Genomic DNA, 12036 nt, shown 5'->3' with positions numbered 1-12036 from the left:
TCTAAAGGCCTCACCTGATTAGGTCAGGCCCCCTCAGGATGATCTACCTTTCTATGACTCAAGAAAATGAATCTACAAAGGAAATAAAGCCAGGCGATGGATAGAGAATAAAAGGGGGAACCTCTGAGGCCTGGGAAGCCCCTGCTGCCGTGCTGCTGTCTTTGCTGGGACGGGGGGCGCTGGCCATGTGAGGAGCCGGGGGCGGGGGTGCAGGTGGAGGCAGAGGGATCTGCAAGTGGAATTAACTCAAAGGACGGTCCTGAGCCGATAGAGTCATAGATGATGGATGCATGGTGGCCAACCAAAAACATTTGGTGGATATAAAAATTTCAGTGGTGTCATCCCCATTTCACCCACTCAGGGGCTCCAGGATAGAGCTGCTAAGTCTTGGTTCAGACCCCTCCTTGTTCTACATGGGCGCCCACTGCCCCTTCACTTTCCCACCCGCAGGCTCTTGCTGAGGAGCTCGCCGACTGGGAAGGCAGTCTTTTGGCTCCCACAAGACCAGATATTAAGACCAAGATTTGCAAGCTCAAATGCCTAGAAGCGACAGGCAGATGACGTGACTGAGAGAGGCAGGCTGAGTGTAAGGCAATAGGGGGAGGTAGGGACTGAGGCAAACTGCAGAGCACAGGTGCTATCCACAAGGGGTGGCCACGACTCAGCTCCAGCCAACTGCTGCCAGGCAGAAAAGGAGGCCTCGTGTCTTCAGAGCTTCAGATGTGTCAAGAGAAGCTGAAAATCCAGATTTTTATGTGAAATCCCCTGATAATTATTATTTGGCTACTAAGTGTCAAAACTTTTTAAAATGGTCCGGGCCTAACGAGATTCCTACCTGAGCCATGTTTGGCCCCTGGGCTGCTGGTAGGCTTTCAAGGCATCCTGGAGAGATGTCTCCAGGCCTCTTGGAGCACCAGCCTGGACCATCAGTCTTATCTGGGAAAGTTTCCCTGGCGGCCTCCTAGCGGGTGCACGATGAAGGTTTGCTGAGTTAGTCAAGTTGAAGTCTCGGGAAGCAGGGAGCTGTTAATGAGGCAACCCACCCTTCCCCGCCCCCCCACCACATTTCCCGGGACCCTGACAGAAGCCTGGAGACTGCAGGCTTGTCAGTCATCATTCAGAGGGAGTTTAGCATTTCCTCAATGTCAGTTTACGCGTGAGAAGCTGAGGAGGAACAAAGCCAACTGCCAGTGTCCCTGTGCTCCCAGAATCCCGTGGGTGGCTACTCTGGTCTGGCCAGCATCCATCCCACGTTTCCCTTAGGGGGCTGTCCCTCCCCACTCCCCACAGTTTAGGTTAGGGCTGGCTGTCCCTGTTACATAGGCAGGGGTTCTTCTTTTGTTCCGGCTACTTAGAATTGGTCTTCTGTCACAAGAGCCCTGAATGATCTGTGAAATAAAGAACATGCCCCCCAAAATGATGGGCGTGTTGGAAAGGACAGGATGTGGTTTGGGGCAGCATAAGACATTGCTCCTCCAAGCGTGCTCCCTGAGCCAAATCCTCAGCACCATCTGGGAGTGTGTGAGAAATACAGACTCTCAGGCCCCACCCCAGACCCATCGAATTCCACCCAGAAACACAAGAAAACGCCAGAAAGCTCCAGGCGACTCTCATGCCCATTACGGGCTGCGAGCACTGGGGCAAGCTGCTGTTCGGCACACGGCTCTGGAGTAAGATGTGCTGGTTCAAATCCGAGTCTTGGGGAGGTCCCCTGATCTCTGTGTCTCAATTTCCTCATGGGAAAAATGGGGAGTCATCATAGAGGGCCTGGCACACAGCAGGCCCTCAGCGACGTCAGCTCTGGAGACATGGTCCCGGCAGACAACTGAAATGGGGGCAGGGGCCCCAGAAGAGGGTCTGCCATCTGCAGCCACTGAGGGTCTGAGCAGCTGTGGGGAAGAATTAGGAATCTGTGTTCTCGCCTGAAGACTATCTAGGCTGTGGACCCAATACTGACAGCAGGGGAAGAAGGCTGAGCGGCCCAGGCAGGGGAGCGTGCGGGGGCCGAGGCATGAAGGGGGGCTGCAGGAGAGCACCCGGGGTCTGGGTTTGGAGAGGGAATTAGAGAACGAGAGAGGCAGAGACAGCACGACAGCACGCTGAGTGGTAGAGAGTGTGGGAAAATGAGCCGGAAAAGCTTCGTGGGGGGCCGAGAGAGGGTGGGGGCTGGTTGGAGAATTTGCTTTTTAGCTTGTGTGCCGTGGGAGGCCTGAAGGGTTTTGAGCAAAGGAGCAAGACAACCAGCAAAGACATGATGAGCCAGTGGTATGAAAATCCACACGTCCTCCCGTTTGTTGGCGGTAGATGCCCTGCATGCACGTGTCACAGGGAAAAGTCCTGAAAGGCGTGCACCTAAATGTCAGTGGTGGTTATCTCCGAATGGTGAGATTACCAGGATGTTTCATTGTCTTTTCTTTGCTCGTCTCTATTTTCTAATTTTTCTGCAAAGGACACGCATCGCTTGCATAATTAAAATAGCAATAAAAGCTGTAAATAATTAACACACTCTCTCTTCAGGACTTAAGCTGGATGGATGTGTTTTCAACTCAGTTATTTCAAATATTTGCTGGATCCCTGGCCTTAGAAAGGCTCCATTGAAAACACATAGCCAGTGAGGCCATGCCAGGTGGGCGGACGGGGAAACAGAATGAGCCTCTAACGGTGAAACTGCAGACCCCGGTTCCCACACAGGAACTCTTTCTCTGGAACACAGAGATGCCTTTTGAGTCCCATGTGAAGTTTTGCTTGGAGGTTTAGCAAAATCAGAGTTTGCAGTTCCTGACACTATGGGCACATGTGGACAGGACAGCTGCGGCCTCACACCCTACCTTTTGGAGTTGAGGCTCAGTCTTTTCTGCTTGCTGCTCCCACGAGACATCTTCACTCTCCTACGACGCAGTCCTTTTTTCCACTCCTGCTCAGTCACCGGGTCCTGGGACGCCATCCCTGGGGCTAACGGGTGGGAGAGCTGAAAATACCAGGCATGTTGGCATCATATTGCTCAGAGCCCTCATGGTAAGAACAACACAGAAGGGTTCTCTCTCTACAGATAGGATGCCTGTCTGGGGAAATCAAGGCATGGAAATGCTGCATCACCAAATGGTCTGAGCGTTCCTGGGTGGAACCTTCTGGAACTCTGCCAGGGCTGGATCCACAGAGAAAAACTCAGACGTTTGGAGTAAACTGGAGGCTAGGGAACACCATGGCCAGCTCTTTCCCCTCCCCCAACTCTACCTTTCCGGGGACCCCCCACCAATACCTAACTGCCTTTTGGAAGAAGGAGGGCCAAACTGGGCATTGGATTTCCCCTCCCTCAGGCCCCACACATTTTTTATCAACCCACCACTCTCAGGATGAGGAAAGTGCTGCCACTCCCTCAGGCTCTGCCTGGGAGAAGAAGGCAAGGCTCTGGAGTCCAGGCCCTGTCATTGTTCTGTATGGTTAAATTAGAACTGAGGTCCAGGACCCTCTTCAGTTGCTCTGGCCCAAGACATTATAGAGCAGGACAATGCCCTCAATTATAAAATCCAGATGCACAGACTTGCTTTCAAGATGAGACTATAAACTTATTTAACCACCAAGTGAGAACTCTCTAGAGCACCCATCTCCTTTCCCTTTTTGCCATTGCTCCCAGGAAACTCAGATGTAAGTTAAATCTGATCATAGTAATTATTTCTCCAGAGTCCCTGGTACAATAGCTCTCTCCTTTTAAAAGTTGGGGGGTGGTTTTTGCCTGGAGTCCATCTCCCAATAAGAGTTTCTGGTTTATAATCCTAGATTACCCAGAGAGCTCTCCTGGGCAGTATCTCATTTCACTTTTTGCCTCCATTCCCAGGAAGCTCAGTTAAATTTGATGTCCAGTTATGAAAAATATTTCACCCAGAGTTTAGGGTACAATAATTCTTTCCTTTGAAATTTATTTTTTCATGATTTTCTTTCACTTTATTTTGCATTTTTGGCCTTTATTCTCTCCTGCCCTATATGTGGTAGCCCCAACTTCCCTGGGGAGCAGGCTGAGAAGACATTATAATGGACGGCAGATGCTACAAGGGATGGCTTCACACTTTCTCTCTATCATTACAAGTCCTGCCTGCTAAGCGTGCTCCCTCAGCCCTCCGGAGCCCCAGAGCAAAGCCGGGTGTTACCTTCAACGTCTGTGCCTGCCCTCCTTCTCCTGGGCTTGTCCTGGGCCATCCTCCCGACACAGCCTTGCGCCCCGGCTGGGCGTCCGGGCCCTCGTCCCGGGGGCTGCCCCCAGGGGAGTGCAGCGCCAAGTACACGGAAGCAGCCTTCTCCTTCTGCTCCATGGGCAGAGGGAGGCTGCGGCTCAGACAACACCAGACGAGCAGGGGCTCTGCCCTCAGGGTAGGGAAAGGACCCCGTGCCCTGGAGCTCCCAGGGGTCTCTGAGTGGGGACACAAGGCCAGCTCAGGCCAGCCCGAGGGCATGGGGGCCGAGAGGAAGGAGCTGGGCCAGAGGGAGCAGCAGGCACTGGGCCCTGCCAGGGACCCAGAAGGAGGGTCTTCTGGGGCACTCTTGGGAGGAGCCCTCAGCTCCCTGTTGGGTGCCCAGGGATTCAGGACACCCCCAGAGGGCCTGGCCCTCGCCAAAGTGCTGCCCATGCAGAGGTGGTGGGTGTCACGGGTCGCACTCCTGGGGGAGTCACACACTGGCGTAGGCAGGAAGGAGGCTGTCTCCCTGGGGGCTCCGGCAGCCAAGCCAGGAGACTCTCCAGCTGCTGGGGTGCTGGTGTCCAGGTCTCCTTTCTCGTCTCCCTGCACCCCCTTTCTCCAGTCCCCCGGCCTGGACCGGCAGGGATCCTCCTCGAAGCTGTCTTCTCCGCCGGGGGCCAGGCCCGAGACTGCGCTGGGAGGCAGGAGGGCCCCCAGCCCTGACTCCACAAATGATGCCCGCTCTTCGGGACACCTTCTCCCACAGAGAGGGGCCTGGCCTTGCGCTGGTCCCCGGGCATCGAGCGGAGAGGGGTGGGTCTCTCCCTGAGGTAACCTGAGGAGGTACTTAGGAGGAAAGGCAGCGTCCGCCGGGGCGGCAAGGGCACCAGGAGGCCGAGGCTGGACAGCCGGCTGGGAGGGACTCATGGTGGCTGCAGCTGCAGGGCACAGGGAGGGCCCCTCGGCCCTCGGCCCCGCCTGCCACAGCGCCACTGAAGAAGCAGCGGATGAGGCGCTAGAGGTCTCCAGGGGCTTGCCCTGTTGTCCAGCACTGCCCCTCGCCATGCAGTCGCTGCTGCCATGCAGCCCTCCTAGCTTGTTCCCAGGGCCACTGTCCTGGTTCTGAGATGATGGGGAGGCAGCCTGCATGGGGCTGCCGGGCGCCTCTCCTTCTGCTCCCGAACACTCCGATTGCTCCTGGCAGCTCAGCTCCTCCACTTTCAGCTTCTTCCTCTCCGAGGGGAGCTTGTCTTCCAGAGCCTGGGGCTCCCCAGAGTTACTACTGGGCTGCCTGAGGACGGTCTGGGCCCGCTGACAGGTCTTTGTGCCCCTACCATTACAGGTGCCTCCTTCCAGCTTGGGGTCTGGTGAAGCCAGCCTGGGAGCCTGTAGATCACTTTCTTTGAGGGGACCAGGTGCTGGGGACAGCTGACACCCCAGCTCCAGCCTCCCCTTTGGAGGAATCTGAGGGCTCTTGCTACCCAAACAGGGGGGTTCTGTGCAGCTGAGAGTTGGGGGTGAGGTGGCCCTGTTCACCCCAGGCTGGTCACTGCCTCCCGCTCTAGCCACTGTCTCCCTCTGCTTCTGGGGCTCAGTCACCAAGAAGCCCTCTGGGGCTGGCAGACTTCCCCAAGGCCCTGGCTTGGCCCCCACAGAAATGTCCCCAAGGACAGGGGTCCTCTCATCCTGGGCCGGGGCTGCGCCCTTGCACCCTGCTGCCTCCGCCTGGAGAGGATGGTCCAGCCCCGTCCCACTGCCCACTGTCTCCTCCTTTGCCTTCCTGCTTCCGTGGTGGCTGGCTCTCATTTTCTGGTAGATTCTCTTGAACGTCTCGCTCCCATACACCTGCCACTTCTCTTGGGAGAACATCTTCAGCTTCCTCTGGCTGCCTTTCCTACTGGTCGCTCTGGCCTGGCCAGCACCCCTCTCCCCTACAGCAGTTCTTTTTCCATCCGGGGCCTCTGCAGGGGCCGGAGTGTCTCCAGTGGGCGGACACGGCAGGTCCTCCACTGCGGCCTGTCTGACCAGGGCCCGGGGGTGACCGCTGGGGACACCCACCAGTCGGGCAGGGGTGGGCCTGGGGCTCAGAGGCTTCTGCCCCCTGGGGCAGGTGTCCTGGGGGTCCAGCGGCTCCTGCCACATTCTGGTGCCCTCGACGAAGGGCAGTGAGTTGCTCCTGGTGACCGGCACACACTCCACGGTGGTGGAGAGCTGAGTGGGGACCGAGTGAAAGAAGAGGGGTCGCGTCTTGTCCAGGGGGGTGAAGGTGGAGCGGGCCGAGCACAGGGCGGCCTGCCTCCTCCGTCCAGGCTCCAGGGCCCGGAGGTCAAAGTGGAAGGAGTCCTTGTAGGTGTAAGGCATGGGCAGGTCGATGCTGCCCTGCTTGGACAGAACTGTCTTGCGGGGCCGCACGTTGTCCAGCTGGGAGTCGTCCACCACGGCCTGGTTGTGTGAGATGAGCCTGGCGATGCGCTCCTCCAGCTGCTTCTTCTCCAGCTCCAAGCTGGGCCCCTGCTCCCCCGGCTCAGCCCTGGCGCCTCCGGGCCCTGGGGCGCCCTCCCCCTCGGACTCAGCACTGTGCTCCGAAAGGCTGTGCAGGGGACTAGAAGGTGCCAGCGGCTGCTCCACGCTGTCTGAGCGGGACAAGTAGCCTGAGTCGGTGCTCTCGCACTTCCTCAGCCGGCCCTCCGAGGCCTTGGGGTCCCAGGGCTTCTCCGCGGACATCGCCTGCTGCTGCTGCTGCTGCACGAAGCACGACCTGCTGGCGGTCGGAGACTTCTGTTCCAGGAGCTTACGCCTCGGCTGTGTGCCGGCCACTGGGAGCCCAGCGGACGCTGTATGGGTAGAGTCCAAAGGGGCCTCTCTGTCAGTGAATGTGGACCCTGGACAGGGAATAGCTTCCAACTTCAGCTCTAGGTTCTTGGCAACTGGGAACAGACGCGTGGTGGGCAGTGGGCAGTGTCCAGCGCGCTGGGCGCCTGGAGAAAGGGGTCTCTCTGATTGGGCCGCATCGCGCACTCTCTGGCTCCAGCTGTCCCCTCTGCCATCTGCTCTGGAGGTCTCTCCAGCCTTGTCCCCCTCCTCCAGGTGGCTGCCTCCACCACCGTCGGACTCCGAGGACAGCCGAGAGTTGTTGAGGTGCGTCTGGGTGCGCCTGTGCTTATACAGGTTGCTCTGGGTCTTAAAAGCGATGCCGCACGTGGCACATGGAAAGGGCCGCTCACCCGTGTGGGACCGGATGTGCTTCTCCAAAACACTGGGCTTCAGGCAGTCCCGGCCACAGTGAGGGCACAGGTACTTGCCGGCATTCCGCACCTTGCCCGGGCTGCCCAGCGTGGGCCCCAGGCCCGGCGACAGGACAGGCAGAGCACCCACGATGTTCACGGTGAGCGTTGGAGCCACTGGCTTCCCCATCTGGGTGGGGCCAAGTCCTTCCGGCTGCAGCAGGGGGCTGAGAATGAAGGGCACGTTGCCCCCATCCAGGCTGCCTGTCACTAGGGGGGCGCGTGGCTGGAGGCCCCCAGGAGGCACTGTGTGGTACAATGGGATGGGCAGGGCCTTCAGGAACACAGTGGGGGCCAGGCCCTGCTCTGGCGGCAGGATGACAGGGCCCAGGGTCAGGCGAGGTGAGGCCTGCCCACCTGGGGCCCCTGGGGGGCCAGGAGCAGGAGCTGGCTGGTCCCTGGCAGGTGAGGCAGGGCAGGTGAGTTCTGGCACCTCCATCCCACATCATCTGAGTGTCCCAGGATGCCAGGTAACCTGTGGGCAACAACCAAACTTTACCATGGGTACCTCTTTTCTCTCTTCCAACTGTAAATTCTTCCCTGTCCCCACCAGACATTTCATCACCACTTTGAAGCCAGACAACTATCCCCCAAGAAAAGTACTCTTATTTCCATGTTAGGAAAGGGGAAACTGAGGCTCAGAGAGTGGAAGTGACTTGTCAGGTAACTGATACACGTCTCTTATTTAACATGTCTAAAGGGAACTCTCGATTCTTGCCCTCTACACAGGCTTGTCCTCTATGTCCACAGGCTGCCCTCTATGGCAGGCTTGTCACTGTTATCCCCCGACACCCAGCACAGTGCCCGTGCACAGAAGACGCTCACAAAATATGCTGACTTCATGAAAAAGAAAAGTCATGTAGCTCAGCTCAGTGAGGTCCCCAAAGTCCACAATGATTCCATGTACTGGGGCCTGTCTCTTTCCTTCTCTGGAACTCAGTTTCCAGATCTGTAAAACGGGAAGAGAATCAGCACCTCCCCAGGGCCATTCCCACTCTGGAGTTCTGAGTGTCTGCTGTTGGACGAGGGCACTAAGGAAGAAAACTGACCTGAGGGGAAGCTTACCAGATTTACCAAGTGAAAACAGAGGACTCTCAGCTAAATTTGAATTTCAGATAAATAATGCATAATTCTTTAGTATAAGTATATCCCAAATCTTGCATGGGTCATGCTTATGCTAAAAAAAACTATGCATTATTTACCTGAAACCCACACGTAATTTGGCATTCTGTATTTTATCTCCTCACCCCACCAGGAAAAGGAGCACTTCCTCAATCTCAGGATCAGGTTGGTCTCTGCTTCAAGACGGGGCTTCCAAAGCCCCCTCAGATCCAGCTGGAAGACAATCAGGTCCCTCTTAGCCAGGAGGAACAGCTGGACAAATGCCGGGCAAGGGAACAAGAGAAACTCAGCCACACTCTTTGAACCACGGGAGGGAAAGCCAGATGCAATGGGAAAATGTCAGACAGGCTCATGGCTAGAGGATGGGGGTCTCCAGATCCTTCTTCTTCAGGTGCCCATCCCCCAGGAGCTCCATAAGCACACAACAACCATCCCCCAGCTCAGCTCCTCAAGAAAAACAAATCCAAATGCCAGCCTTCAGCAGCAGGATTGTTTAAGCAGGGTGAGGTGGAAGTAGTGGCCTGCTGGAGCCAGCTCACACCAGCTCAAACTAGCTCACAAGAGCTGAGTGTTAAATTTTCAGAAATTTTGCAAGCCAGGTGTTAAACATGATCATAATTAAAAGTCAAATTATATAAACTTACAATTAAATAGATTATATTAAAAACCAAAGTATTACAACTGGATACTCACATGTGAAAAACTGAAGTTGAACCCCTGCCTCACACCATATACAAAAGTTTGTTAACTCAAAATTGATCAAAGACCCAAATGTAAGAGCTAAAACTATAAGACTCTTGGGAGAAAAGATAGGAGTAAATCTTCATGACCTTGGATTTGGGAGTGAATTCTTAGATATCACACCAAAAACACAAGCAATTTTTTAAAAAGATTAAAAAAATAAAAAAAAGATAAATTGGACTTCTTCAAAATGAAAAATTTTTGTGAATTAAAGGACACTAACAAGAAAGTGAAAAGACAACTCACAGACTGGGAGAAAATATTTTCAAATCATGTACCTGTTATACATGTAGCCACTATACAACTCAATTAAAAAGTGAGCAAAGCAGGCTGGCCCCGTGGCATAGTGGTTAAGTTCACATGCTCTGCTTCGGTGACCCAGCTTTTGCAGTTTCAGATCCCGGGCACAGACCCAGCACCCCTCATCAAGCCATGCTGTGGCAGCATCCTATATAAAATAGAAGAAGATTGGCAACAGATGTTAGCTCAGGGCCAATCTTCCTTATAAAAGAAAAACAGCAAAGGACTTGAGTAGACACGTCTCCAAGGAAGATAGACAAATGGTCAAAAGCTAATGTAAAGATGCTCAGTATCATTTGTCATTAGAAAATGTAAATCAAAACCACAATAAGATACAACTTCACATCAGCTAGCATGGCTAGAGTAATAATAATAATGACGAACTGAAAATAAGCAGTGTTCGTGAGAATGCAGAGAAATTGGAACCATTAAACGCTGCTGGTGGGAAGGTAAAATGGTGCAGCCACTGTGGAAAACAATTTGGCAGCTCCTCAAAAAGTTAAACATAGAAACACCGTGTGACCCAGCAATTCCACTCATAGGTATATACCCAAAACAACTTAAAACAGGTATTCAAATAAAACCTGTACATGAATGTTGAGAGCAGCACAATTCAAAATAGCTAAAAGGTGGAAACAACCCATCAGTGCATCAATAGATGGATGGATAAACAACATGCAGTGTACCCATACAATGGGATACGATTCAGCCATGAAAAGGAATTAAGTACTGACACACGCTACAACATGGATGAACCTCGAAAACATTATGCCAGGTGAAAGAAGCCAGACTCCAAAGGTCACATCTTGAAAGATTTCATTTACATGAAAAACCCAGAATAGGCAAATTCATAGACACAGAAAACAGATTAGAGTGGGAGCCAGGGGTGCAGAGGGAGAATGGGGAGTGACTGCTTAACTGGGTCCAGGGCTTCCTTTTGGAGTGAGGAAAATGTTCTGGAACTAGATAGAGGTGGTGGTGGGACCACATTACGGATGTAGTAAATGCCACTGAATTGTTCACTTTAAGAGTTTAAGTGGTTAAAATGGTGAATTTAGTGATATATGAATTTTACCTCAATAAAAAAGGTACTAAATACTCAAAGCTCATCACTTACTAATTGTTTTATTACGTCTTACCATGGTCAATGCTCTTGAACTTATTTATGTTGATTGCATCAGTACAGTGGAAATACTGCATCATGGTGTGGCACTCCACATCTCCATCTCTTTGCAACTCTGAATTCAGTAATGTCAAGTTTCTAGCTTGGAATTGGCCATGGTGAGAGTATTTACACAACGGGAATCAGTCAGTCCTTTTTTTTTCAATCCTGAGACCATCGCTCCCATTCTCTGTTCCTCATAAACCTGTCTAACATCATGGCGCTCGCAGCATCATGCCACTGCCTCAAAACATTTGAGACCTTATAGCTTTTTAAGGAAAGGTTTAAAGACAGAAATCTTTTGAAATTAGCAGGTGGCTATTATAATTCCTCAGCACTGATGTCAATGGAAGACATCGGCATACCTCAAGGCGCTTCATACTCGCTACTAGCCGAGGTGTTTCCAGATGTTTCCCGGGGGAACCATCAGACCTGAGTTCCTGTCCCCACTCACCCAGCTTGCTGGTGGATATCCCTGAGACCTAGCTCCCTCAGCTCTGAGAACAGGTCACTCAAGCAAAGCTACTGGGAGAACCAGGTGAAATAACAACTGAGTGTGGTGCCGGGCACAGAGTAAGCACTCAACTCGCTTGAGTTTTCAATGGTGTGCCATAATATTTTGAACTATTAACTAGCAATTCCTCCCCATCCTATCTTTCCTCCTACCCATCTTTTCTTCCCCATCAGTCAACGCAGCAAGCTCCCTTCACTGCCTCTGGGAAGGGATGCTATCTCAGGTTGGGTTCTCAAAATAAGGATGTCATTACAAGGATCTTATTTGGGAGGTGATCCCAGGAAACGCTCATAGAGAAGCAGGAAAGGTGGGGGTAAGGAAGCTAAGTGTGTCATTGAACAAGTCCCACGGTGGGCAGAGCAAGATCAGTCTGTCTGGGGAACGCTGAGAGATCACATGGAAGACGTGCCTCAGTTACCCCACGTGGGGGCCAGGGAGCTGTCGAGATCGAGGGTCACTCTTGAGAGTGATGATATGCTGGCATGTCCGGCTGGCTGAGTGGATGTGCTGAGCCAGCCCTGGTGCCCCCAGAAACCCATCGGGCACAGCAATGCTGCTCACAACTGGTTCCAAAGTGGTCAGTGCAGAGGGACATAGGATGGGCAAGGCTTCTGGGCAGAAGCCGAGTAAGGACTCCTGAATTCCACAGCCCAAACCCTAATGGGAAATCTGATGAGGACGAGCCAGTTCTCCCAATGCTCGGGTTATGACAGTCCCCGGGTTGGGAGGAGGTGAGAAGGA

General features: G+C 53.4%; 1 protein-coding gene across 4 annotated transcripts in view; it reads right to left on the bottom strand.

Annotated features, from left to right (window-relative positions):
* ZNF831 (zinc finger protein 831) overlaps nt 1-12036 on the bottom strand; it is a 106647-nt gene that overhangs the window by 56276 nt on the left and 38335 nt on the right. For all 4 annotated transcript variants that reach the window (XR_011430871.1, XR_002802984.2, XM_070247419.1 and 1 more), the window contains 2 exons: nt 4146-7931; nt 2829-2968 (listed from right to left, as the gene is read on the bottom strand). Coding sequence is in view for 2 of the 4 variants with exons in the window: in XM_070247419.1 (XP_070103520.1) it covers nt 2829-2968; nt 4146-7895 (3890 nt within the window). In the remaining 2 variants the exon portion in view is untranslated. The remainder of the gene's footprint in view (nt 1-2828; nt 2969-4145; nt 7932-12036) is intronic.

The sequence above is a fragment of the Equus caballus genome, chromosome 22 (assembly GCF_041296265.1).
Source record: "Equus caballus isolate H_3958 breed thoroughbred chromosome 22, TB-T2T, whole genome shotgun sequence".
In the NCBI taxonomy this organism is placed as follows: Eukaryota; Metazoa; Chordata; class Mammalia; order Perissodactyla; family Equidae; genus Equus; species Equus caballus.
This window is presented reverse-complemented; position numbering and strand designations above follow the sequence as displayed.